At 43.9% G+C, this 24876-nt stretch overlaps 1 protein-coding gene across 6 annotated transcripts in view; it reads left to right on the forward strand.

Moving 5' to 3' along the window:
• Positions 1 to 875: 875 nt before the first annotated feature.
• The window catches only part of LOC147603780 (uncharacterized), a 42023-nt gene continuing 18022 nt past the window's right edge, over positions 876 to 24876 (forward strand). For 3 of the 6 annotated variants that reach the window (XM_086795837.1, XM_086795835.1, XM_086795836.1), the window contains exons 1-6: positions 979 to 1362; positions 1910 to 4000; positions 4093 to 4130; positions 4169 to 4222; positions 4341 to 4371; positions 4454 to 4497. In XM_086795837.1, coding sequence (XP_086651963.1) covers positions 1266 to 1362; positions 1910 to 3975 — 2163 coding nt within the window. In that variant the 5' untranslated portion in view covers positions 979 to 1265 and the 3' untranslated portion in view covers positions 3976 to 4000; positions 4093 to 4130; positions 4169 to 4222; positions 4341 to 4371; positions 4454 to 4497. Of the gene's footprint in view, positions 1363 to 1909; positions 4001 to 4092; positions 4223 to 4340; positions 4498 to 6876; positions 7264 to 24876 lie in introns of those variants that run through there. The other 3 variants (XM_086795838.1, XM_086795839.1, XM_086795834.1) reach the window with 3 other exon arrangements.

Here is a 24876-nt window from a genome sequence, read left to right on the forward strand (position 1 = left end):
TTGACACCTGCCTTCCTACTACTTATACAATTCCTTGTTTGGTATTGTATGGTGGCAGGTATAGAGACTTTACCTCTAAAGTTGATGCATGGAGTTGCCCTATTTGTCAACACATCTATCTTGTTTCAAATTCTCTTCTATATATTACATTTTTCTCATGAACTAAGTATCTCCAAATTTGACACTTTGCTCCTATTTCTTTCCTTTTCATTAAAATTTTAAGTGGCTATTGGTAGGTTGTAATTTGTTTCACTTCTACACACACACACACATACACGGGCGTGCACGCGCACACATACACGCACACGCACACGCACACGCATGCAGGCATACATGCACACACATAGACACACATACACATACGCTCCCTTCCCATGTCACACATACACATACGCTCCCTTCCCATGTCATTACCCCTTTCTCCTCGTTGGAGTCCATTGCTCGTGCTTTATGGCATGCAAACTCTTACCCTACATGCAATAAATTCACAACCACAGCTTGTTGCTTATTCTTCATGCTATACCACCTCTATTCTCCACTTAATCACCTCTTGAAAATCCATTTTCTCCTTGTTCATAATGTATGTATTAAGTTTCTTCTCTCTTCTTTTATGCTTAGTGACTTACCAAGGCACCAATGCCTCTCGTTGACGCGAGAGAGAGAGAGAGAGAGAGAGAGAGAGAGAGAGAGAGAGAGAGAGAGATGCTAACAGGGTGGGTGAGCATGGATATTTGAGGTGGAGATAGAGAGGGTGAGAGGTGGAAGACAGGAGGGGTGGGGTGTCAGTTCAAGATGGTGAGAGGTGATGCAAAGGCAAGATGGACTTGCCATCTATGAAGAGGTACAAAGGAGGGGATGGGGTGTCAGTCAAAGCTGGGAAGACGAAAGAGGGTAAGAGGATGGGAAGGCAAGATGGTCTTGCCATCTATGAAGAAGGCCCAAGACATGTATAGATTGCATGGTCTTCAAAGCTACGTTAGGTTTTGTCTCACGAATTTCCGCCCTAAGTCCAAACCTTAGGACCTTTATATTATTTAATGTCTTACCAAGAACCAGCTGCTTTCTGCTAGCAATCTCCACCATAGCTCTTGCTCTTTTGTGCCTGCCTATGGTCACCCACTTCAAATGAGACTGTAGTCTTGATGTGCAGGTAGGGTTTTATTTTTAGACAGTCCTGTGCTGGATGAAAGGAAGGCAATCGACAGCGATGGAGACCTTTCACACGCGAGAATCTGGTGGTACAGCTCTCCCAAAGCAGACAGTGCATGCATTGCTTCATTGCTCTTCTCTTGAGAAATGAGCGGAGGTTTCCGCTTGGAAGCAACAGCATGGTGCTTGCATGTGCACGATCTCTAACCTCAGGTTGGAATTTAAGGTTCCCTCTTTGTTTGATATTGCTTACACTCAGGAACCCCATCAGTGGGATACTGTGCTTATTTGGCCATGGCATAACCCTCACATGTTAATATATGTTCATTGTTTCAGTTTTTTTTGATTGCCCTAGCTATGGCACTACATCTTTCCTAACTACAGTTAGATGCCCAAATATCCTATGGTGTACACGTACGTAGCTTTGGCATTTGTCTTTTCTTAACTGCAGTTTAGATGCTTGTAGGTACTAGCTGTATATCTTAACTGCAGTTAAGATGTATGTGGCCATTTTTCTTCAAAAAATATAATGTTACGGAGAGCATTGTAATGTTAGCTATACACTTGGTCTTTCCTAACTGCAACGAACAAGCAGCTCTCCAATGTTTTATTTCCCTAAGATGATGTATACAGTTATGGCATTTGTTCTCTCTAAACAGCAGTCAAGACTTAGGCTTTTTGGTTTTACTTGATCTTTTTGTTATTATAGCCACAGGAACTCTGCTTTTCTTGACTTGACCTCTGTCTGGCTTATGATCAGGTCGTCTGCTTTTTAAGGGGTTTTTGGGAAGAGCATACATTGCAATGTGGGTTGCCACTCTTTGTGTGAGCCAAAAAACACAGGAACCTGGATTTACCACCTTTTACAAGCCGAAGCATTCAAAATGTCATCGAAAAGCAGGCAAATTTTTTAGGAAAACAAAGGCCCACAACATATCTGGAACTGGTAAACTACGTGTTCAAGAAGAAGTGCGGGCCATGTGTGAAGTTCTGAAGGAGAACCGTTGGAGCGATGATGCCGAAAGGATGCTAAAGAAGGCTGTGAGGAAGCTGACATCAGCTCATGTGGAGGAAGTGCTGAAGCAAACCAAGAGTGTTGATATGTCAGTGGGCTTTTTCCTTTGGGCTGGGAAACAAGATGGTTATAAACATAATTCTCTTACGTATCATGGCATACTCAAGCTGGTTGGACGAGCTAAGGAGTTCCAATGCTTTGAAAAACTGCTGCTAGCAATGAGATCAGATAAGTGCAAGCTAAATACAGTGACTTTTAACATAGTCATATCAAGCTATGGGCGGGCAGGGTTGACTGGAAAAGCTTGGGCAGCCTTCTCCAAAATGAAAGTTTTTCGCTGCCTTCCTGACACTTTAACCTACAATACACTCATAGATGCTTATGTGAGGAAAGGGGAATGGGGCAGAGTTAAAGAATTATACAGACAAATGTCCAAAACTGGTCCAGCTCCAGATTCTTATACTTTTAATACTCTCATGGATGGTCTCTCCAAAGCGAAGAGAATGAATGATGCTTTTCTAGTATTGCGAGAAATGGTGACAAATGGTTATTCCCCTACTGTGGTTTCTTACAACACATTGATGGAGGGTCTTTGTCAAGAGGGTAGAGTGGATGAGGCTTACAGCCTGATGAGCAATATGCTGAAGAATGGCTGCATTCCCACTGTAATCACTCACAATATTTTGATCAACGGCATGTGCAAGGTGGGGAGAATAGAGGATGCCTGCAAAATTCTACATGCAATGCATGAAGCGGGTTGCTCCCCTGATGTTCAAACGTACACGGTAATGATAAACGGACATAGTAAAGTTGGCCAAATGGATGAAGCTTGGAGCATGTTTTTGGAAATGAAGAAGAGAGGCTGTACTCCTGATGTCATTACTTATGGAGTTCTAATGGATGGATTCTGTAAGGCAGACAGGCTAGAAGCAGGATTTGAACTTATGCTAGAGATGCTGGAAAGGAATATTCCTTTAAATACGGTTGTATACACGATGTTCTTGGATTGTCTATGCAAAACCAACAAGGCTGACTTGGCACATGCAATCTTGGATGATATGATTCGCAATCACTGCATTCCTGATGCTATAACATACCGTGCACTCATCAATGGTCTCTCCAAATCTGGCAGAACTGCAAAGGCTTATGGTCTAATGGTAGAGCTGGTCAAAGAGAGTTCTGTCCCTCCAGATCTTGCTAACTACAAGGCCTTGATTGATGGTCTCTGCAAGAGTGGATGCGTGGAAGAAGCTATGAACTGGTTTGATGAACTCTGCCACAATAGGGGAGTTCCTGATATCATTACTTACAAGGTGCTCATAGGAAGTGTATTTAGGGCTGGCAGAATAGAAGATGCTCATAAGCTTTTGAAAAAGATGATTCAGGCAGGTTTCTACCCAAGCAGAAAATTCTTCCATGACATAATCCTTGGATACTGTCAAGAAGGCAAATTTGATTTTGCTGGTAAGGTCTTTGAAGACTTAGTGGCGAATGGCAAGTCTGTGAATGGAGATGTTTTACAAGCTTCAGTTCACAGCTTTTGCCAAGAAAATGGATTGTCCAGTGCGAGTGCACTCCTTTACAAGGCTTTGGAGAGTGCTCCCACACAACACATAATTTCTTTTGTAGAGGTAATTGGTTATCTTTGTCAAGGTGGCGAGTCTACCCTTGCAAGGAAACTCCTGGAGCAGATGATGTTGCAAGATTGTTTCAGCCCTGTTTTAGATGGTATTAGAATGCTTCATAATTGGTTGAGCAATGGGGAGCTGTGTAAGGTAATGGCAGCTTTGACAGGTCTAAGGATTCCATAAAAGGAATGGAACTGACCATAAGAAGGTAAAACCTCACGCATTCATTGACCTCATGTGCCTTTGTTATAACATGGAATAAAGAAACTAAGTTTTGCTTCATTAATCATTTTTGTCCAGATGGTTAATGGCAATTGTAAATTGCATTTTGGTGGTCTTGCGGGTGTTGATCTTTATGGTTCACATATCACAAGCATGCGGGTGTTGATCTTTATGGTTCACATATCACAAGCATGCGGGTTTATCTCAGGTTTGTTTTTCCCACATTTAATATATCTTGTTTGTGCAACGATTATTGCTAGTCATGTGCACTGTTGCAGTGCCCTACCTGTGTGTGGCTAAATTCTGCTTTCTGCCATGATTATCAGGGTGCTTCACAGACAGGATACACAGGCTCAGGTATCCTTGGTGTTGAAAGAAGAGCTTATCAAGGCTTGGAACTTGATCACCTAACAATTCAGCAGCAACTTTTGGATGACAGGTGTTGAGTTGGTGAGATTGTGAAGAGCAAGCAGCTTCCATCATGTAAGCATTTAGTGTCTACTATCATGTAATTTCTGAGTCAACCCTGTATTATGCATTTCTTTCCAGTGTTTTTTAACTGCCATAACTGGTCTTGCTAAAATATTCCATGACTAGGAATGCTTTTTTGACGTGCTGATTATACTGATGTAGACTATCAAGCTTAGATACCAATCAGCTTTCTAGTTATAACATTCAGCTCTAGAAAGTAGCTCAGGACCAGCTTTAAGCGAGTAAACTAAGTCACCAGTTGGCACAGTAGCTACCCTTGCTTTCACACAAGCCTTTAAATGCAAGAAAATTTTCGCCAATGAGGTGATAGCTCAAGTGATAGAGATGTTTGTCTAGGACTAGGAGGTCTTGGGTTCAAAACCCCACATGGTGCTTCCTTGGCGGCATTGCCTACGGTCAGATAAAAGTGCCTGGGTGAAAATGGGTTAACTACGGGAGGTCTTGTGGCTAAGGTGAGTCATAAAAAAAAGGAGGGGGGGAGCGGGGGGGGGGGAAGCAATAAAATTTTATCACAGGTAAGGCATGGAGCAAATTCAAAAATGGAGAATTAAAGCATGCTATTTTGTTCCCTTGTGAACTCCAAACTGGTGAATGGATTGAAGGTTCAAAGAATTGACGGCTATTGTATGGGCAAAGTTGGCAGAGTAAATTTTGCTGGTGATCGTCCGAGGTTTTGTTTTTGGTCTCCCATTAGAAGCAAGGCTCGCTCATACAGGGCTAGTCAATGTGTTTCTGCTGAGTAGTGTAGAAAAGTGAAGAGTAGTGAAAATAGAGATTCTATGCAAGTAGAATTCCTAGTTTGAGCCCTTTTTCCCATAATCCATATTTTCTTAATGAGAATCATTGATCCCTCATTAGGTAACCTACCCATCATTTGACTAAATTTCCAACTTGATTCTTGGTGATTTTGGTTAAGGGAAAACTATGCTAATTCAACGGTAGTCTATTCTTTGTGTCAAGATTTGGAATTGGTTCTCGAGGTTTTCGCTTGATTCGAATTCAAGAGATGGGCAAGTAGTTTACTGGCCGCCATTCTCACAGTCGTGGTCTAACCAAAATTATTCGGTTTACTTCTAACTTTGATTCCTAAGGAGTTTCTTCAGATAAAAATCCACTGAACTTTTAACCGTAAAGAAAATTCTAAATTTATGAATTTCATTCCTTCCTAAACCACAATAGATTAAGAAATAGTTCTATACGAGAATATCGAGATTTTATAAAAATACTCTTCTTTCACTAATCTAATTTTGGGTATATAACAATTTATTGATTTATCCACAAAAAATATCGAATAATATTCTTCCCACCAACTTAATCCTTAATATACTCTAATTTAATAGGTGGAATTATGGTGAAAGATCCTCTTTTGTCATCAAAATTAATTTAGACCTTTCTCTACTTAAAAGACCATGAAAATTCTTCTTTTTAATTAAATATAAATATCCATTTTTTTAATATGCCAAAAATTCCTCTTTTTACATTCAAATGATTGAATTCCCAATGTCATGGAAATTCCTCTTTTATCATTTAAGAATTTCTATGCATAAAACAAATTTATCAAAAATTTCTTTTTAAATTAAATAAAAATATCCATTATTTTGAATATGCCAAAAACTCCTTTTTTTTGCATTTAAATGATTGAATTTTGAATGTCATGGGAATTCCTCTTTTATTATTTGAAAATTCTTGTGCATAAAATAAATTTATCAAAAATTTTTCTTTTTAAATTAAATAAAAATATCCATTATTTTGAATATGCCAAAAATTTCTCTTTAGTGTTTAAGCAAGAATCTAAATGTTTTACATGTAGAGATAGGTGCCTTGATCTATGACAACAAGATTGCAAGTGAATTGGAATCTCAAAATTTTTACTTTTATGATTCATTGTATGTTGTGTAGAGACATAGTTTGGAGTACATTCCACTACCATCGTTGTCTAGCCCCAGGAATGGTATAATGGTAGCTTAGACATGTCAAAAGCATGTAGGGTAAAGATAAAAACTCATGTTTGTGGTGCTATGAAACCCTCCACAGGTCCCAGAGACGTGCATCTAAGTTGGTTTGTTCCATTGGGTTTGTTTGCACATTTGTTTGGATCCTGTGAAGTAGTGAAGAAAACTAAGATTACTTACCAATGCATGTGCCCATCTGAGGATTGGATGACTTAGTTACTAGGTGAGTCATGGGCCATGGCATCTCAAGAGAACTCACCATGATGATATCATTGAGTGTAGAATCATTGTGTCAAATGTTACCTTTAGGTAACATGGCACTTATGTTGATTTTTGATAGCTTTTATTCACACGTACTTATGTTGATTGTTGTTATTTTTATGTTTTTATGTTAGTTGTTGCTTATTTTTTATGACAGGTACTTCATTGTAAGAAGACAAACTTTGTGCATTCATTTCTAGTATAGGAGGAAGTGACTTCTACAAGGGGAGTGGCTTAGCTTGGACCAAGACATGCAAGATGGCACACATTTAGTACTCATTGATGTGGTTATTATTTGGGAGGGTCATGACTCTTAATGTAGAGAGTCATCGCCTCCTTAGTTTTATGAGGTAGGAAATCCAACTGATGTCCAATGATCCCCCTTGTAACTTCTATTTCAAGTCGGATGGTAGGAAGGTTGGGAGTTGGAGTGAACATTACAAAACATGCAAGCAGGCAGTGTGTTACTCCACACATCCTTGAGATTAAGAGTCAATGTAATTCTTATTTTTCCAAGTGAATATAAGAAGTTGTTTCTCTAAAAGTGCAGTAAATGTAATTTTAATTCATTTTAATAAAGTGTTGTGGTTTGTGAAGTCTAATGTGTTTCAAACCCATGAATATGTAAGAAAATAATGATAAGTATCAGTAACAACCCTAATTGTGTGTTTGTCTTTTTTCCAAACCAAATTGTAGATTTGCTCTTTATTGATTGTTGAGACTCATGATCTGTGCGACTTGGTTTTGGTGTAGATTCCTGCCTAGTATGGTCAATGGTTGATGTAAGCTTAGAAATAAAAGATACCTTGGGTGGGAAAACTAGCCCAGTTCTTGTGGTCTCTGGTGTGGTGTATAGTGTAGTATTTTGATTGCTCAAGTAGATAATTTGATTTGTGGTGGGGAATGGCTTGGTATGAAAGTTATGATCATTATGAATCCATCTTTGTGCAGTGCTTATATCCATTTGGTTCAAAAAGACTGATTGAATTGTGTGGCACTAAGTCGATTATAAGACCCTCAAAAGCTCACTGTGAAGAATTAAGTTTTCGCTCTCTTTCATTGATGTCGGATCAGATTAGCTAAAAAGAGCGATTGAATTGTGTGGCACTGTGTCACTTATAAGACCCTCAAAAGTTCACTGTGAAGACTTAAGTTTTTGCTCCCTTTCATTGATGTCGGATCAGATCCAAAGTCTTGAACAACACCCACTATTGGGCACTGATGACGTTAGTGGGGATGTCGTAGTATCTAGTCCATACTATGCATGATGGAGTATATGGTTGTGGATGGCTACTATGAGGTTATAAATTGCACTTTCTTATAAGGTGAATTTGGGTATGTTCTTGAATTCATCTAGGTATATCTTTATGCTGCATTAGCATACATGCAAATTTCACATTGTGAAGTTTTCGTCCAAGCTATAGCCAATTGATATTGTGTTAATTCTTTCTATCTTTAGTGGTGCATAATACTGCATATGCCCTATCAACTACCTTTTTATTGTAATAATTCTTTCTATTTGTTATGATCCTTAGTGCTAGGCTTCATTATGGTTGAGTCTGCGCTGTATCTCCGGAGCTTTGACAGAAACTCAGTACACAAACCTTTGTATGAATGTATACTTTTATGTGTGTGTGTGTGCGCGCGCGCGCGCACGCGGGGTGTGTGTGTGTGTGAGCATATATTGATACCAAGTTCTACACCCACTATTGGGCATTGATGACGTTAGTGGGGATGTTGTACTATCTAGTCCATACTATGCATGATGGAGTTGATGGTTTATTGTCTTGTGGATGACTACCATGAGGTTATAAATTGCACTTTCTTATAAGGTGAATTTTGGCATGTTCCTGAATTCATCTAGGTATATTTATATTCTAATATTTGGCAGAAAGGATACCTATATTAATTATAAAATAACTTGTATTTGAGGCTCTGTTATGAAAGGACACTCAAAGAATAAATCACTACGTGAAAGGTGTGGGTGCTTTCAATGACCTCGTACAATGGGATCTTCAAACTTGCCATGCAATCAGGCTCCTGTAAATTTCCTGGTCCGCCCAGAAGATCTCAATATTTTACATAATAAACAAGAAGTGGATGCAAGTATGATATGCAATTGAAGTACAGTGTGTGTACGGTGTGTGCTTCATGGGTAGACACTACATTGGGGACCAAAGTATGGGTTGGTCCCCTCTGTTTGGGTATTCTTTTATTCCAAAGATTGGCTTCAATGCTGTACACTGGGATTGTCAATACAGGTGCGCACTCCACCAAATTCAGGCCGTTTAGCTCTGCCAAATTCTGGATGTACAGCAGGGTATGTGCTGGCCATAAGCTGCACGCCCTGCCCATACCCTTTTGTAGACATGATCTGGCCGTATAGATGCTCTTAAATTGTGTGTACAGTTGAACAGGCTGATCTTTGAGGTCTATGTAAACCGTGACAAACAAGGTCTAACTGAAGCAAACAAGGTCTATGTAAACCGTGAGGGATCAACATGACCCTCTAAAGCTTATCTAAAAGATGGATAAATTGGTCGGACCAACCCATCTTCTTTCCATAGGCATAATGTGGAGTTCCCTCCAGATTTCTCTTGGTCCACTTCTTCTTGGACTTGTAGCTTCTGAGGTATGCTCCAGGTCCATGTGACTTGAGTCCTTGAGATGCCCTTGGGATTTGGGAGACTTCTCATATCCACCCTCACACGTGAGAGGGCCTTGACAATCATTCTCACATCTCATGTCCATAGCTAAGTCTAGCATAGTTACCGCGGAACGGGAACGTTCCGGGAACGTCGGATGCTAGAACGGGAGCGGGAACAGAACGGGAGCGGATCGGGAACGTCGCGGAACGCCACACCATATGACATGTCAGCATATGACACAAAAAAAATGTAACTTTTTGTATACGGATAGCCAAATATGCTTCATAATATTTGCTCCCCCAAGACATGAACATACATTTCTGCAAGCAAAACTTGAAAAAAATAAAAAATAAATAAAAAAAATCGGAACGTTTCGGGACGTTCCGGGAACGTGCCTTCGCCCGGAACGGCGTTCCGGCGTTCCAGGAAGGCGGAACGACGTTCCGTGGTAACTATGAAGTCTAGTCTCACTTATCTTGGCCCACTTAGTCTTGGATTCATAGTAGTGTACCTAGCAACACGTTTAACCATGGGATCTCAATACTTGTGCAATTGTGAAACATGTATTCACCCCTATTTAAGTTTTTCTTATCTTATGATTTGCAGACCTAGCTGATCTCTTAAATCTCCCTAAATCAGCCCCTAAAGTCTTTTCAAATGTAGGAAGAATTATCCAAACTAGTCTTGTATTGAGGATCTTGACCAAGTTTTAACTTAACCCCATTTGTAAATCTTTGATTTTTAAGGGTCTCTTTGCAGTAATTTTTGAACATCTAAAACTTGCAAAATCAGCCCTTCAAACCATTTGAATAACCCCAAAAGACAGAGTCCCGATATCTACCTTATAGCTGAAGATATTCAAATGAATGTATGCAACAAAGAAACTCCACACATAACCCATGTAACTTGCGGCGGGTGCCCGGGGGACCAGGGCCTTTGACACACTTGTTGATACCATCAACAAGTGTTGATATTCAAATGAATGTATGCAACAAAGAAACTCCACACATAACCCATGTAACTTGCGGCGGGTGCCCGGGGGACCAGGGCCTTTGACACACTTGTTGATACCATCAATGCATATTAAAACATTTAAACATGGCCACAGCCTTAACACATATCCATCATCACTTTGCATAAAACATAAAGCTGGACAAAACATCCACAAATGCTGAAAATGGAGCTTGCACGTGTGACACCGCATAGAGGCCGGAATGGGCTGACCCCCCCCCCCCCCCCCCTTGGAGTATTTTATTACCCAAGGAGAATAGTTTCATGTACAAGCTTTGAGGGCCTTACTCTCCCCTCGGGAGATGTCGGATTATCCATATACAAATGCCATAACACAGCCCAACACGAGGCAACCAAGCCGGAACATAGGCTGTAGAAATGTCGAGCCAACAACATAATCCATATACCTCCGTGTGGGTATTGATTCTTTCCCAAAAACCACGGGTCTTCATGCAATAGAGCTGGTACAGCAAGTACAACTCTCCATTCAGCCGGTACAGCAGGTACAATGTGTAATATGCGGAAGTTTCGGAGAAGAATCAGTAACTTCAATACTCAGAATTCAGCACTCTTTTCGCGGCGGAAATTAACGCACAAACTGAAAGGAGAAGTGCAGAAAATAGAGAGAGAGAGAGAGAGAAAGAAAGAAAGAAAGAAAGATATATTAACGTCTACGAGAGGCCAAAGTCGGCCTATGAGACAAAAAATAATACAACTGTGTTCTTCCGATCATCGGAAGAAAAGAAACAAAAGAAAAAGTGTGCATGTGTCTGGATACAACTGTGAATCATCATGGATCGGTGGAGCCCATATACAAACAATATAAGGGGGGTGGGGATGTGGATGGAGTGCTAAGGCAAGATGCATCTCTATATGCTGAAGGGGTAGTACAAGCATGCTATGCAGATCTATGTCTAACTCCATCCAGTGCCATAAGAGGGATATAAGATATCATACATCGCCGATGCTGAGGCTGTGAATGGCATGAACATGTACCTTGAGTCTGAATGAAAGCGAGCTAGCCTCTCGTGTGTCTCCATCTGGTGTCTCATTCGGATAGCTGTTATCTCTCGGTGACGGAGTCGGGGTGCTCTATGTCCAGTCTGTCTAGGTCTCCTCTTGGCTCTCAATTCCTCTGCTCTCTGTGCGGTCACCCCACGTGGTACATCAGCTGGCACTGGCATAGCTCTCTGGAAGAAATCTGTGAGCTGGGACTGTCTCCCACCCCTAGTGGGAGCGGGTGTCTGGAGGAGTCTCTCTCGAGAACTATGAAGCTCTAGTAGTAGTCTGCCAAGCTGTCGCTGGTCCGAGGCCTCCATCAATTGATGTAGTGAAGAGTGCTCCTCAAACAATCCTGCATATCTATCTCTGACCCCCTGGTGGGCTCTACATCTACATACAAAGTGATCCTCAGTCTCCACCTCCTCGCGGCACAATCTGCATATCCGCTCAGCTCTAGGAATCCGTGCCGCTCTCCTAGCCTCTATCTCTAGCTGATGTGATGAGACTCGTAGCTGTCCAATAGCAACACGAGAGCTGTGTGGCATGTATACATCCATGTACCGCAGTCGATGTATAAATCCATCCCCTGAGATGCTCATAAAGTGGTCTCTGTAATACAGCATCTTCGGTGGTAGTGGGCTCTCTAGTGCTGTCCATGTCTCCTGTATGTAGTGCTGCCATATGTCCTGTCTCATCACTCTGCTCCTCTCATTGAGAGAGAGGTAACCCCGTGGAGCAGACTGATCATACTGAAAAGGTGGCAACCGCTCAATGTCTATACCATGATGTGTGCATACCAAGATCCAGTGTGTCCAGCCTCGGCCAGCTGTCTGGATGCCTCAAAAGCTCGGCGAGATAATCTCTCCATGGGCATCTCCCTCATCCTGTATATAAAGGAGATCGTGTGGAACAATGCCTCCACTGCCATAGGTGGTGCAGCAAACTCAGCTCGAACAATGTCGTGCGGGACGGATGGTTTGCTGCGTATCATCCTCGAGAGCATCCAGATCTGTGGTCTCTCCAGCTATACCCATGTGGAGGCTGCAAGCCTTGGTGCCCAAACCGCTGTTGCATACATCAAGGCTGGTGTCACTAATGTATCAAAGAGCCACCCCTTCGTGCGGGGTTCCTGAAAATGTGCCTGATGACACTGACGCTCAAGGCCAGCAAGAGCTGCATACCCCCGGGTCACTCTGTCTCGGACTGCCTGAGCCATGGAGAAGCGTCCAGCTGAGCTAGTAAATGTGATGCCAAGGTAAACATAAGAGCTCACCACCTCGACCCGCCCTCCTGCTAATGTGAGAGAGAGAGAGAGGGAGAGGGGACACAGTACTGGGTCCCAATTACCCTCTGTAGGGCCCCCACCACGGATGGTGTATTTGCTTTATTAGAATGATGAGAAATCCGAAAGAAAATACAGCAATCTTGGACCTTTTCTTGGCTGGGAATACCATGCCCTTGACCTGAATCCTTCACCCCTTTGCTTAGCACCCTTTTGGCTTTGTCTAGCCTCTTATGCTTGAGCTCTTGGTGGAGAATGAGATAAATGAATGGGATTGTGGGCATCTCCTTTTATACCTCCCAATCATGAGCAGTCGGCCAGTACTACAGCAGTCGGCCAGCATTAAATGCTCCCACGACCAGAAATTCAGCATAAAATGTTGAATTAATTCACATTTAATGCTGCATTTTTCCCTATCAAGCTGAAAGGTGATGCGGCTGCTTCCAGAGGGCTGGGCACAGCTTTTGCCCACAATCCAAGGGCTTGGCAGCCTGTATGGGCTGCCCCATACTTGCCCTACAGCCATGTAAAGGTTGTAAATTCCTGGAATTTGCCTTATTCTTGCCCTAGGGCTGTCCTACAGCCCCTCCATGGCTGGTGGGTTCAGCCTGGGCCTTCCTGGCCCTCATGGGGGTGGTTCCACACCATTCCCATGCCCACACTAAGATCCGGGGTAGCCCTATGGGCTGGCCCCTTGTCCTAACCACTATCTACTTAGTGATCTGGCATCCGGTACCATACCAGATACACAGAACCACTGACATCATTCTAGAGGGAGACTCACAGTGCAGACTGGCACTGTTTCATGTGCAGGACAGTGCCGCCTGCTGTGAGAGAAGAAGCATCCACTTGCAAGGGAGGAGATGCCTGGCTGCAGTGTGGAGGAGCTCAAGCAGAGTCGCCTGAGGGCAGTGTTCTACTGGCTGGAACACAAGCGCACAGCCACAGCCGCCTGTAGGGGCATGCGTAGCTTGGAGAGGTGCAGCCGGTAGATAATGGGCAGCCTGCAGGTACTGTCGCCTGGGGGAGTAGCCGCCTGTAGGAAGGGAAAAACAGCAGCAGCACGCTGCAGTTATGAGCAGCCGTACAGCTATTTATGGCAGCCGCCTCTGGCCTGTACAGCAGCTCAGCCTATCGGAGGTGACAGCCGCCTGCTGAAGGGGCTGTAGCAGGCAGCAGCAGCATAAGCAGCCGCCTGTAGAAGAGCTGCCACCAGCACCCGCCTTGGAGTAGAAGCACATAAAATTCAGCAGCCGCTTGGGAGCATGTTTGGTTGTAGCTTGTAGTGCAGGGGAAACAGTCGCCTGAGAGAGAGAAGGCGCAGGTTGGTGAATAAACGCTTGAAGGATGGAAGCGATTGATTGTCCACGCTTGAAGGAGGGAGCCTTTTTAATAAAATTAAAGTCGAGTCTTCTCTAGTGAATTCCACGCATGCATGTGGGGGGACTAGTGTGGGTAGATGACCATGCCCACCCCCACACTCACTTAAAGTGGGGCTCCCCACCTTGGCCCCTAAGTGGGTGCCCACTTTTAAATAAATGTGAACACCTAACCTTATAAAATAAAAGGTTAGAATATGAAACATTAAAACAATATGTGCGACATACTTACCACCTGTTCACATGCACCAAAACTCGTCAGAATACAGAGCAGACTTCACGACTCACTGGCAGGCGTCCCCGCTCAGTAAGTAACACGTCAAGCAGGCAAACACACAAATACATGTCATGCGAAAACAGTTTCAAACATGCAAAATATGTGTGCATGTGCAAATAGTAACATGGACATATCTCCCGTTCATGGAACAAGTACAAAATATCTGTCGGCACAAAACTGGCACGACATAAAAACATAAAAACCTGGTCTTCCTATGGAGTGACAGTCCCATAGGTAAGACACAGTTCCAAGCACGAGTCTCCCTATGGTGTGACAGTCCCATAGGCAAAACACGGCACGAATACTGGCCCTTCCATGGCGTGACAATCCCATGGTCGAACACAGTCCAGGTCATACACGGGTGGCACTGGTCTGGCTCCCGTCCATAGGACACCATCCTGCTAACACACGGGTGGCACCAGTCTGGCTCCCGTCCATGTCAGTAAAATACTGGCCTCTTCACACGAGACACCGGCCTGGCCTCAAGTGAACGAGACGCAAAAATTGGAGATGGACCAAATGGTCGGTCAATTGGTGACACAATCCCGAGAAGTATGTCCTTTTGTATGACAAAAGAAACATCTACTCTCCTTCTTGTGCTGAGAAAGGTCCTCAGCACTTAACTAACCACCTGTCTTGCCTGCCTTTGCTTTCTGGTCTGGAGTAAGCTTAGACGCATTGTTTGAGTTCTTGGAGCCAGAGGCTCCCGGGCTCTGTCCCGGGGAAGACACCATCTGGTTCTGGCTTTTGTCCCCCGAGGCGGTAGCCCTGGGAGAAGCCGGCTGGGAAGTCTTGGGCTTGCCACCATTATGTTTCATTTTTGCACTCTGCGCAAGCGAGAGTGCGTCCTCAAAGGTGTCTGGCCTAAACATACGCACCTCCCATTGGATTTGTGAGTCTACGCCATACAAAAATTGCCCTTTCTTATCCGTATCCGATAAGCCTAATCGCAGACATAAAGTCGAAATTCTATTGGCAAACTGAAGGACTGGTTGCGCGTTTTGACGTGCTTCCCTGAACTCAAGGTAGTGGGGCGGTAGAAACCGCTGCTTAAGGTCGCGGACAAACTCGTCCCACACATAAGCTGCCATACTTGCTCTGGTGTGGACATGAGCCCACTGAGTCCACCAAGGAATGGTCTCACCTTCCAAGTACCAACTGGCTAAGATCACTCTGTCAGTATTTGTTTTCCTAACTGCGGCAAAGTAAGCTTCAAATTGATGTAACCATGAATAAAGAGTTGTGGGATCGAGTTTACCATTATACTTACTAAAGTTCATTTTCTCGGGAAAATGATTCGAGGGCGTCGCCGGTGTCAATCTGGCGTCCAAAGCTCTGAGGTAATGCTCGTGTTCCAGGCGTCGCATGGCTTCGTCTTCTCGTTGTCGGATCTCCAATGCACGCATCTGCAACTCAAGCAAAGAGCTTGTCTGCGGTTGTGACCCCGCGAGAGGGTCCCTGTGTTGAGGATCTGGTATCTGGGATACGGAAGGAGAGGGGGGAGGAGATGGAAACGCGACGCTGGAGAGCGCGTACGCTCCTCCAGAGCCAAGATCTGCGCCTTCTGCTCATCCAACTTGGCTGTCTGTTCTGCGATTGCTCGCATGATCTGCTGGAACATGTCTGTGACACTCAAGCATGGTGCCCTAGCTGGGCTGTGTCATGTGCACAGTGTGTATCTACCGTGTGCTACACGCACGCAAGACTAGCTTCGAGGTTTGGGGAAGCTTGGAGCTAGGCAGGCAAATTGGTGAGTTGAGTTAGGGATAGACTAACGGGCGCGGGCGCCCAAGTGTGGACGCCCGATGACCGGCCAAGAGCCTATAAAAGGGTGGCCAAGGTTAGTCATTAGTCATATAGAGTCTCGCGAGATTTGTGAGAGCTCTATGGTCTTGGAGCCTGGATCTAGTGCAGACGTGCACCTGCTTTACGCAGCTGAGGCCGGCAGCAATCTCGAGGCCCGCGAGGGTAGCTTCGTGGCGGTATGGGACGTCGCGAGGAGGAGATTGGTTGGTACGTCAACCTAGTTGGCTTAGCTCGTGGCTCGGTTGTTTGTTTGTTTGTTTGCAGGATTCGAGTCTCGTACCAGGAACGATCACCAGTGACAGTGGCATCAGAGCATGCCTCGTGAACGAGCAAGTCGGTAGGTAGAGACGATGAGGTCGAAGAAAGGTATGTGTTCAAGAAGCTTGCTGTTTTGTTATACATGCTGCTGATTTTTCAGAAAGTATGTGCTTTTTCCATCAAAGAAACCCAGGATGATGGAGATGGTGGTCTAGAAAGGGTTGATTGCTTTGCAAGAAGCAGGTTGAAGACGCTTGTGCAGTAGTATGCATGAGTCGGGTGAGAAAAACAGAAAAAGCACGTAGTTTTTTGTTGGACGCGAGAGAGATTGAGATTGAGAGATGCGATTGTTTTGGAGCTACTGGTCGTGAAGTGTTGCAGGCGGGTAGACATGTGGGCAGGAAGCTATGTAGTCGGCCAGGCCTAGGTAGGCCGGCGCTCAGGCCTACGAAGGCAGGCGCCTTGGCTAGGCAAGCCGGTGCCTAGGCTACGTTGGCAGCTGGCCAGGCCTACGTTGGCAGGCGGCCAAGCCTAGGCGGGGCTGGCGCAGGCTCTCGTGTACAGCCAGGTACACCCGCATGCAGCGAAGCTGGCGACACACTCAGATAGCGGCGGCGGCGTTATTTTCGAGGGGCTAGAAAAAAAAAACAGCGAAAGCATCCGCCCGATTCGGCGCTTTTGTTTTTTTTTGTTTTTTATTAAACTTTTTTTATAACAAAAGTTTAAAGGTCCCTATGGTTCAACATGTTTTTATTTATTTATTTATTTAAAGAAAATAGAACTTTTATATATATATATATATTGAAAAAAAAACACAAAAGCAAAAGCTCAAGTAGCTTTTGGAGATAGTTATATAAACTCCTTAAGTGGACTTCTTGCCACACATCTCTTAAGTTTTCAAGCTCTCAAGCTCTCAAGTTCCCTTGCACTTTTATTGTGCAAAGATCGAATTTTCTCTCCACTTGTTCTCTTCACGATGTCGACCCAAGAATCGGAGTTGGAGCCCCTTGTCGAACGCGAAGGCTTGCCGGCTACGGAAGATACCGATGCCGATCTTTTTGACGATTGTGTGTCAAAATTAGATTTCCAAGAGTTCAAAGTAGCTATCGAAGCTTCTTCTTCGGAATGTTGGGCACAAATTGCTGCCCAGATGCAAGCCTTGTAGAACTCCATCTCTCTTTTGACCACTACCCTCTCTACTCTTTCGGGTATGGATACCTTGGCCTCTGCTTTAGGCCCCAACATTACTGCGGAACCGTTCGGGGGCGAGCAAAAGCAGCCAGCAGGTTTCCTCTCCGGCAAAGCTTTGCTTTGGTGGAAGGAACTCAACCCTAAGCCAACAACGTGGGCACAATTCGAAGATGTCTTCAAGAAGGAATTCCTCAAGAAAGAGGATGATTATGATGTTGTTGCCCGGTTTTCAGCTTTGACCATGACCTCGCAGCACCTCACTTATGACGTCTACCTCCATAAGTTTAGAGACTTGCAGATGAAAGCTACAAAGATGGATCCCACTACTCTTTTGGAGTTCTTCGTAGCTGGTTTACCAGACTCATATCGTTTATAGGTTAAAAATAACAAATGTAAAACATTGGACGAAGCCATTCATTTAGCTCGTATCTATGATGATACAATGGTCTCTTCCAATTCGAAACCCGTTATCGAGCAGGAGAACAAGCATAAAAGAAAGTTCTTTGCACCTATGGCTAACACGACTGAAGGAAAGTCTTTGGACCAACCTTCGAAGAATTCAAGTTCGACACCAGCGAAGAAGAAACGACTCCTTAGGGCTTTAAAGCTCAAGAAGGAAGGACGTTGTTTTATCTGTGAAGAAAAAGGACACATGCGTAACGAGTGCCCAAAGCAAAAGGGTGCAAAGACCAACGCAGGACCCAAGCCAAAGGCAGCTAACCAGTCATCTTTGACAGGTACGTTAATTACTGTACTTTCTCGCCCTAGTACTTGTTCTGATTGTCTGTTCAACTCTAAAGTATTTGGCTTGCATGATCTTCTCCGCGTTTATGGAGAAGTGAATGGCTATAAGATTCACATTCTTCTAGACCCTGGCAGCTCACACAACTTTGTTAACTACAAACTTGTGGAGAAATTGAGTCTTGATACGACACCCAGCGATCATACCTATGAGGTACGCCTACTTGCGGGAAGGCAAGTATGGGATCGAAAGGTGGAGATGCTTCCAATCTAGATTCAGGACTACAAAGATACTCTGGAATGCTATGTTATGCACCTAGAAAATGTAGACTTGTTATTAGGGATTGAGTGGTTTAAGACTCTTGAAGTCCAGATAGATTGGTCTAGTCATATTTTTTCTTTTCAGCATAGGGACATCCAGTATAGTATTTTAGGTGATTGTATTCATCCCTCTCAGGGACCTCTTGTAAATACAGTTGATTTTGGAAATATAATGGATTCTTCTTTGTATACCGCTTTTCATTGTGTATTGATTCCACTTTCTTCCTTTCTCATCCCTTCCATGGATGTAAATGAATTAAGTGTGTTTGAAAGCAAAGAATTACAGAAGATACTTGATTCGTTTCAAGATGTATTTCCTAAGGAATTGCCATCAGGCTTACCACCTGAACTGGCCGTAGATCATCGTATTGACTCGATCCCTAGTGCCCATCCTGTCAGTATTCCACCTTACAGGATGAGCCAAGCTTCGTCTTGCTTTTGCTCATTAATTTAACCATCTTATTGAAGTTTGACCAAACTTTCTCACGTAGAACTACAAGGCTTGGATTGGTGCAGTCAAATGTTATGCATTTACACAAATCCTTCCACAAGTCCCAGGACTTTGAGTTCTTTACTTTTTCTGGCCTCTCTAGAAAATGTATTGCCTTATATCCACTCATTGACACCTGTTGAGCCACTTCATGATTAATGCCAGAGGTCTTCTTGTTAACAGTAATCTGCACTTTGCCGCCATGAGGATAATATTTGTCGTATGCCGTGACCCCATTGTAATCCTCAATCCACGATAAGTCAGGCACAAGCGACGTAGGTCATTCTCAGCCATTGCAAGTTAGTCAGACAGTCTAAGTCCCTTAACCCACTTAAAGAGACGCATTCATGCATATATAGTGAGTAGAAACCTTAGGGTTTGCATTCGAAAGCATCCTGTATATTGCACATTATTCATGCATAGCATCTAGACCATTGCAGGAATCCCAGATATCATCCAGTATTTATCAAGATATTTACTAGGATTTTTTGGTATTTTTTCCATCATTTTTAGCATTTTTCACATCATTTATGCATTTATGTTGAACATGAGCAGTCGGCCAGCTCAGTAGCCAGCCGACTGGCTCCTTGTGTCCATATAAATAGAGTCCTTGCATAATCATTGAACCCCCTGCCAATGGAGGACCTCTAGCTACTCGTGGAGGCAATATCTGGGGATATTTCAACTGGGAAAGTGAAGAAGACAGCTGGGCGCTCAAATTCGTACGGTCAATCGAAGGAAATGCTGCTTCGTTGTTGCGGCATTGCCGCCTGAGTGCGCCGGCGCCTGTTTTCTGCTACGCTGGATGCCATACAGCAATACGCCGTGTGTAGGCGATTGCTGGCTGCATTGCTTTAGGGCTTTTGAATCCCAATGTCTCAAGGAGCTACAGCCCTAATTTCAGTCCCAATGGTTGCTCCATTCGTCTGCTACAGCAGAAAAAACCAAGGTTTACTCCTTCAACTCCATTGAAGCTCACCATTAAAGCTTCAAAACCAAGTCTTTTCTTGCTCTAATCCGCTCCACTTTGCTCTAATCACATAAGTGATCTCGTGAGGGCTTGTTGCTGATCTTATTCTTGATTTTGAAGCGGTCGCCAACAACATGAGGCATTCATAAGTCTCATTCATCAAAACGTCATCAAGCTTCCTCATCATCTGCAAGTTCACAAAGCCTTTCAAAGTGTGCTTATGAGCACTAATAGTGTTAATTAACACTAATGAGGCTTTTAATCCAGCAAAGGAGAGTTATTCCAAAGTGTTTTTAAACACTAAGAGTGTTCTTAAACACTAACGGTGAATCTAATCACCAATACAAGTGTCATTAGACGCTAGAAATGTGCTCTTAAGTACTAATCGTGTTTTTAAACACTAATGGTGATTTTAATCACCAAACAAAGTGTTGCTTAACACTAATGTGGTCTTAACCATCAAAGGAGGAGGTCTTTAACACTAAGGAGGCTCTTCTTCATCAATATTGGAGGCCGGGCACACACCATAGGTGCCACATTATAAGTCTTTATCGACCCGCTTCTATGCTTACCTTGGCAAGCTTTCAAGGAGAAATGGTGCAACCATAAGCCATTGTCTTCATCCCATAAGCCATAGGATTGAAGTTTTCTGGTTTTTTATTAACAAACTCAGTTTTTTGAGTGGTTTAAAGTTGGGCACATGTACACTAAGTGCTCATCTTTAATGATGTTGTGTATCACCCTTGAGGCTCTTGTTTGTAAGAGGCATAGGCATGTCCTATGTCACAAACCCCTATATTCTAGGGACATGCGGATGCGTGTCAGGCCTAGAAGCATGCGGATGCATGTATGTATTATACCTGGGCATGTGTATGGATCATATGAGTGGATGCATATGAGTCCAAGGACATGGCAGGACATTTGTGGACTTTCGGGCGGTGCCCGTGTGGATTCCGGCCATGCACACATGGTGTGTTATGATGGCAGGCGGAATATTTTCAAGTACAAGAATGATGATAGGTGGTTCTCCAAGTTTACATGTGCACAATGCATAAATGATGCGTGCCATAACTTTATTTTACTTTGTGTGACATTGTCTTGCTGCTTGGACAATGCTTGTTATTTTGGCTTGTGAAGTCCGAGGGATCGGGGACGCCCGGGCACCTTGTGGACGCGTGTGTGCACTCCTGTTTGGGCCTAAAACTGTGGGCTTATGGGTTTTGCAGGTGGTAAGTGCGTCCACACTCAATTTACAGCTTATTTCATTTACTACTAAAGTTTATTGGTTTGCAGGTCCACACTCATTAATAAGTGGCCGGACAACTTATAATGCGTTCGCATTTGGTTGGACCAAAATTAATGAAGTCCGGACAGCTTATGGCCATTTCCCATTTGGTTGGACCTAAACTTATACAAACAGGACAAATGGAGCACTATGGGCTGGACACCTACCTGGACACCTTATGGGGACACATGTCAGCCATTATGTGCACCCACCAAGCCCCTTAGGTGGCACTGGAGAAAGGCGCCTCCCTCAAGAGGTCTTTTGGGCTGTTTTATTCATTATTCAACACATTGGAGAGCTGGTTGGAGCTTTGGGAGTTGCTACAGGGCTGGTTGCTTGCTTCCCGGACTCACACAAGCTTGGATAATGATCCCCACACTCTTCTAAAGGGCTGGTTGGTAAATTTCAGACCTGTATTTTCTGGTTATTGCGAGTTTTGGGCTGGTTACAGGTGTCCAAAGTCAACTTGGACAGTACAGGACAACTCTAGGGACCTCCACAGGGCTGTAGAACCCTTTACAGGTGGATTTCTCGCGACAGAAAGTTGCTGTTTTGGACTGGTTATTGCACAAAACAGGCCGGACAGCAATGGAATATGTGAGCATGGATGTGTCTCAAGGATTCCTGGTATAGCAGGTGCTTAGGGCAAGCATTGGGGACACTTGCTCGCGGAGAACACAGGTTTCTGGATCAGTTTCTCGCGTGGAAACAGGGCCTAAAGATCCATTTACATCCTGTGCAGGGCGGAGTACCTGTGAGGATTGTGATACTCTTGTGCAGGGCGGATGTACCTGTGAAGAGGCTTGTGCAGGGCGGATGTACTTGTGTGTAGGGCGGATGTACCTACAGATTCTCTTGTTTGAAATGTATTCATTCATGATGTATTTGGAAGAATCAGGTGCAGGCTGGTGGTGAATCCCCAGGCACCCGTAATCTTGTACTTTGCAGACTCTTTTGGTAATATAACCTAAAGGGGGGGGGTCAGCCTATCATCGGCCCCTTTATGTGGTGTACTGTCATTTTTCAGCTTTGTGGTTGTAATACTCAAGTGTTAAGTGCTCAGAATCTTGTTCACATTTATACGATTCCAATACACGCGTCTGCCTCCCGTTACATTGGTATCAGAGCTCAGTTTTTTCCCCTCATTGGAAAACGGTCTGAGGCTTGGAATCATAAGTGGTGACCTGATTTGAGTGTCATGGACAGCCACATTTCTGACAATGTGGAGAACACACAGGACCGTGAATTTCATGGTACAAGGGATGCAAGAGATGCTGCAGGCAATGATGTCTATGGAGATGCAGGTACTCATGATACTATGCATTCTGATTTGGAATCTTTGAGGCGTCAAGTGCGACGCTATAGGGCTGAAACCGAAGAGCTTAGGTCATTGAAAAATGACCCGGATGTACAAAAGGTGTTGGCTGCGAAGGCAAAGGCTTCGGTCCATGAAGTCACTTTTGAAGCAATTGCAAAGGAAATGGATGTTGAGAAACCCCGAGAGCTTGCACTTGCATACCTAATGGTTAAGGGTGATGTATACACTGAAGTAGATGGTAGTTTGGCTTTCAAGAAGCCACCCCTCATGGCTGCCTGTGGTGATGCACATGATGCACAACAAGCAGAAAGAGCACAGCAAGTGCCAAATGCTGAAAGGACAAGAGTCCCTGGTGCTAGGCTTGATGCAGGTCAAGAGAAGAGTAAGGATGAGGGATCCTCTACTCATTCCCGCTTTGCTCCAAGAAGACATATCCGTTCTCGTGTTGAGCTTTCCACTCATTTGGAGAGTGTGGCTCAAGAGAGAACGAAGAGGGATCGTGAATCTTCATCGCGGCATCATCATCATGCAGATGAACAGGATGTACATAGGGATGCATATAGAAGGAAGAAGCCTCGAGAGTTCAAGTCCGGTGACAAGGATGTAAAATTTGAAAACTTTCAGGGACGGATGGACTCTACCAAAGCACTTGCTTTCATTAGACAGTTTGAGATAGCTTTTTGCAATGAAGACTTTTCCGAAAAGTCTATGCTCAGGCATGTGGGAATGCATCTCAAGGATACGGCAAGTGATTGGTGGCTTGCAAAAATACTTGATGGAAGTGCTGCCCCAACTTGGTCTTCTTTCAAAATTCAGTTTTATGATCAATTCTTACCACCAAACTTTGCAAAGGATGTACGCAAGGAGTGGGATTGGCTGTCCCAAGATAAGGGAGAGTCCGTTGCTTCATACATAGCAAAGTTTTGGAAAGTCCTTCTCAAGGTTACTCCCTTCATGAAGATTGGAGAGGACGAGAAGAAGAGAAAGTTTGAATCGGGGCTCCATCACATCATCCAACAAAGCTTGGGAGTGTACCCAAATAAGACCATACAAGAGCTTATACACTCAGCCATGATTGCGGAGAACTTGCACATAAAAGCACCCACAAATAAGTCATTTGCAGGTCAAAACAAGAGCAAATTCAGGGCTGGTTATGACCAGAAAAAGGGTGGACAGCCACCTAAGAATGCTCCCAAAGATGGCCGAGATGCAAAGGATGACTCCGAAAAGAAGCCGGGGGGTAAACGCCACAATTTTGGGCTCTCAAAACAGCAATTGGAAGAGTACAGGAAGGCTGGAAAATGCTTTAAGTGTGGCAGTAAAGATCATATATATCCTAAATGCCCACAGAATCCTAAGAATGATGAGCCTAATGTGGAAAAGCCTCTTGTGAATGTTGTACCCGATGTGCAGGGTAATACAGGGCATGAGCCCAAAAGTAGAGTCATATGCAAGGCTTGGGGCAAATTGAAGGATCAGCCTGCTTTGTTTCTTTTTGATGATGCTTCCACAGATAACTTCATATCCGTACAGATGGCTGCCGCCATAGGTCTCAATGTGGAAGACATGGGAATGCAAATGAATGCAGATGCCGCCTTTGAGGGCAAACAGGTTGATGTAACTCCGGTCATTGGTAAACTCCGTGTACAAATACAGGACTACCTCGACTATGAAAGCTTTCTAGTGGCTCCTCTTACATGTTGTGATGTTTTGTTGGGGATGCCCTGGCATCACTGTTTAGAGCCTGTTAAGGCTTACAAAGAGAAGAAAATCAGCTTTGTACATAGAGGCCGTGAGCACTCTATAGATGCTGGTACTACTGGAAGTACCATACCTCTTGTAAGCCATGTACAAATTAATAAGGCAATAAAGAAATCAGCTTGTTCTTACTTGGTTTTTGTACGTGATACCATTGAACATTCTAGTGTTGATGTTAGTACATTAGATCAAGACAAGCTTAACTTTTTGAATGAGTTCAAAGATTGTTTTGCGAATGCTTTACCAGCAAGGTTGCCACCAGAGAGGCCGGAAGATCATTGCATAGATCTAATTCCCGGTAGCTCTCCACCTAATAGGTCACCATACAGGGTGAGTGCTAGTCAACACGAAGAGATTATGGCACAGGTGAATGAACTTTTGGAAAAGGGTTTGATTCGGCCTAGTTCCTCGCCATATTGC

Source organism: Cibotium barometz, chromosome 63, assembly GCF_041138505.1.
Source record: "Cibotium barometz isolate CiBa-2024 chromosome 63, ASM4113850v1, whole genome shotgun sequence".
In the NCBI taxonomy this organism is placed as follows: Eukaryota; Viridiplantae; Streptophyta; class Polypodiopsida; order Cyatheales; family Cibotiaceae; genus Cibotium; species Cibotium barometz.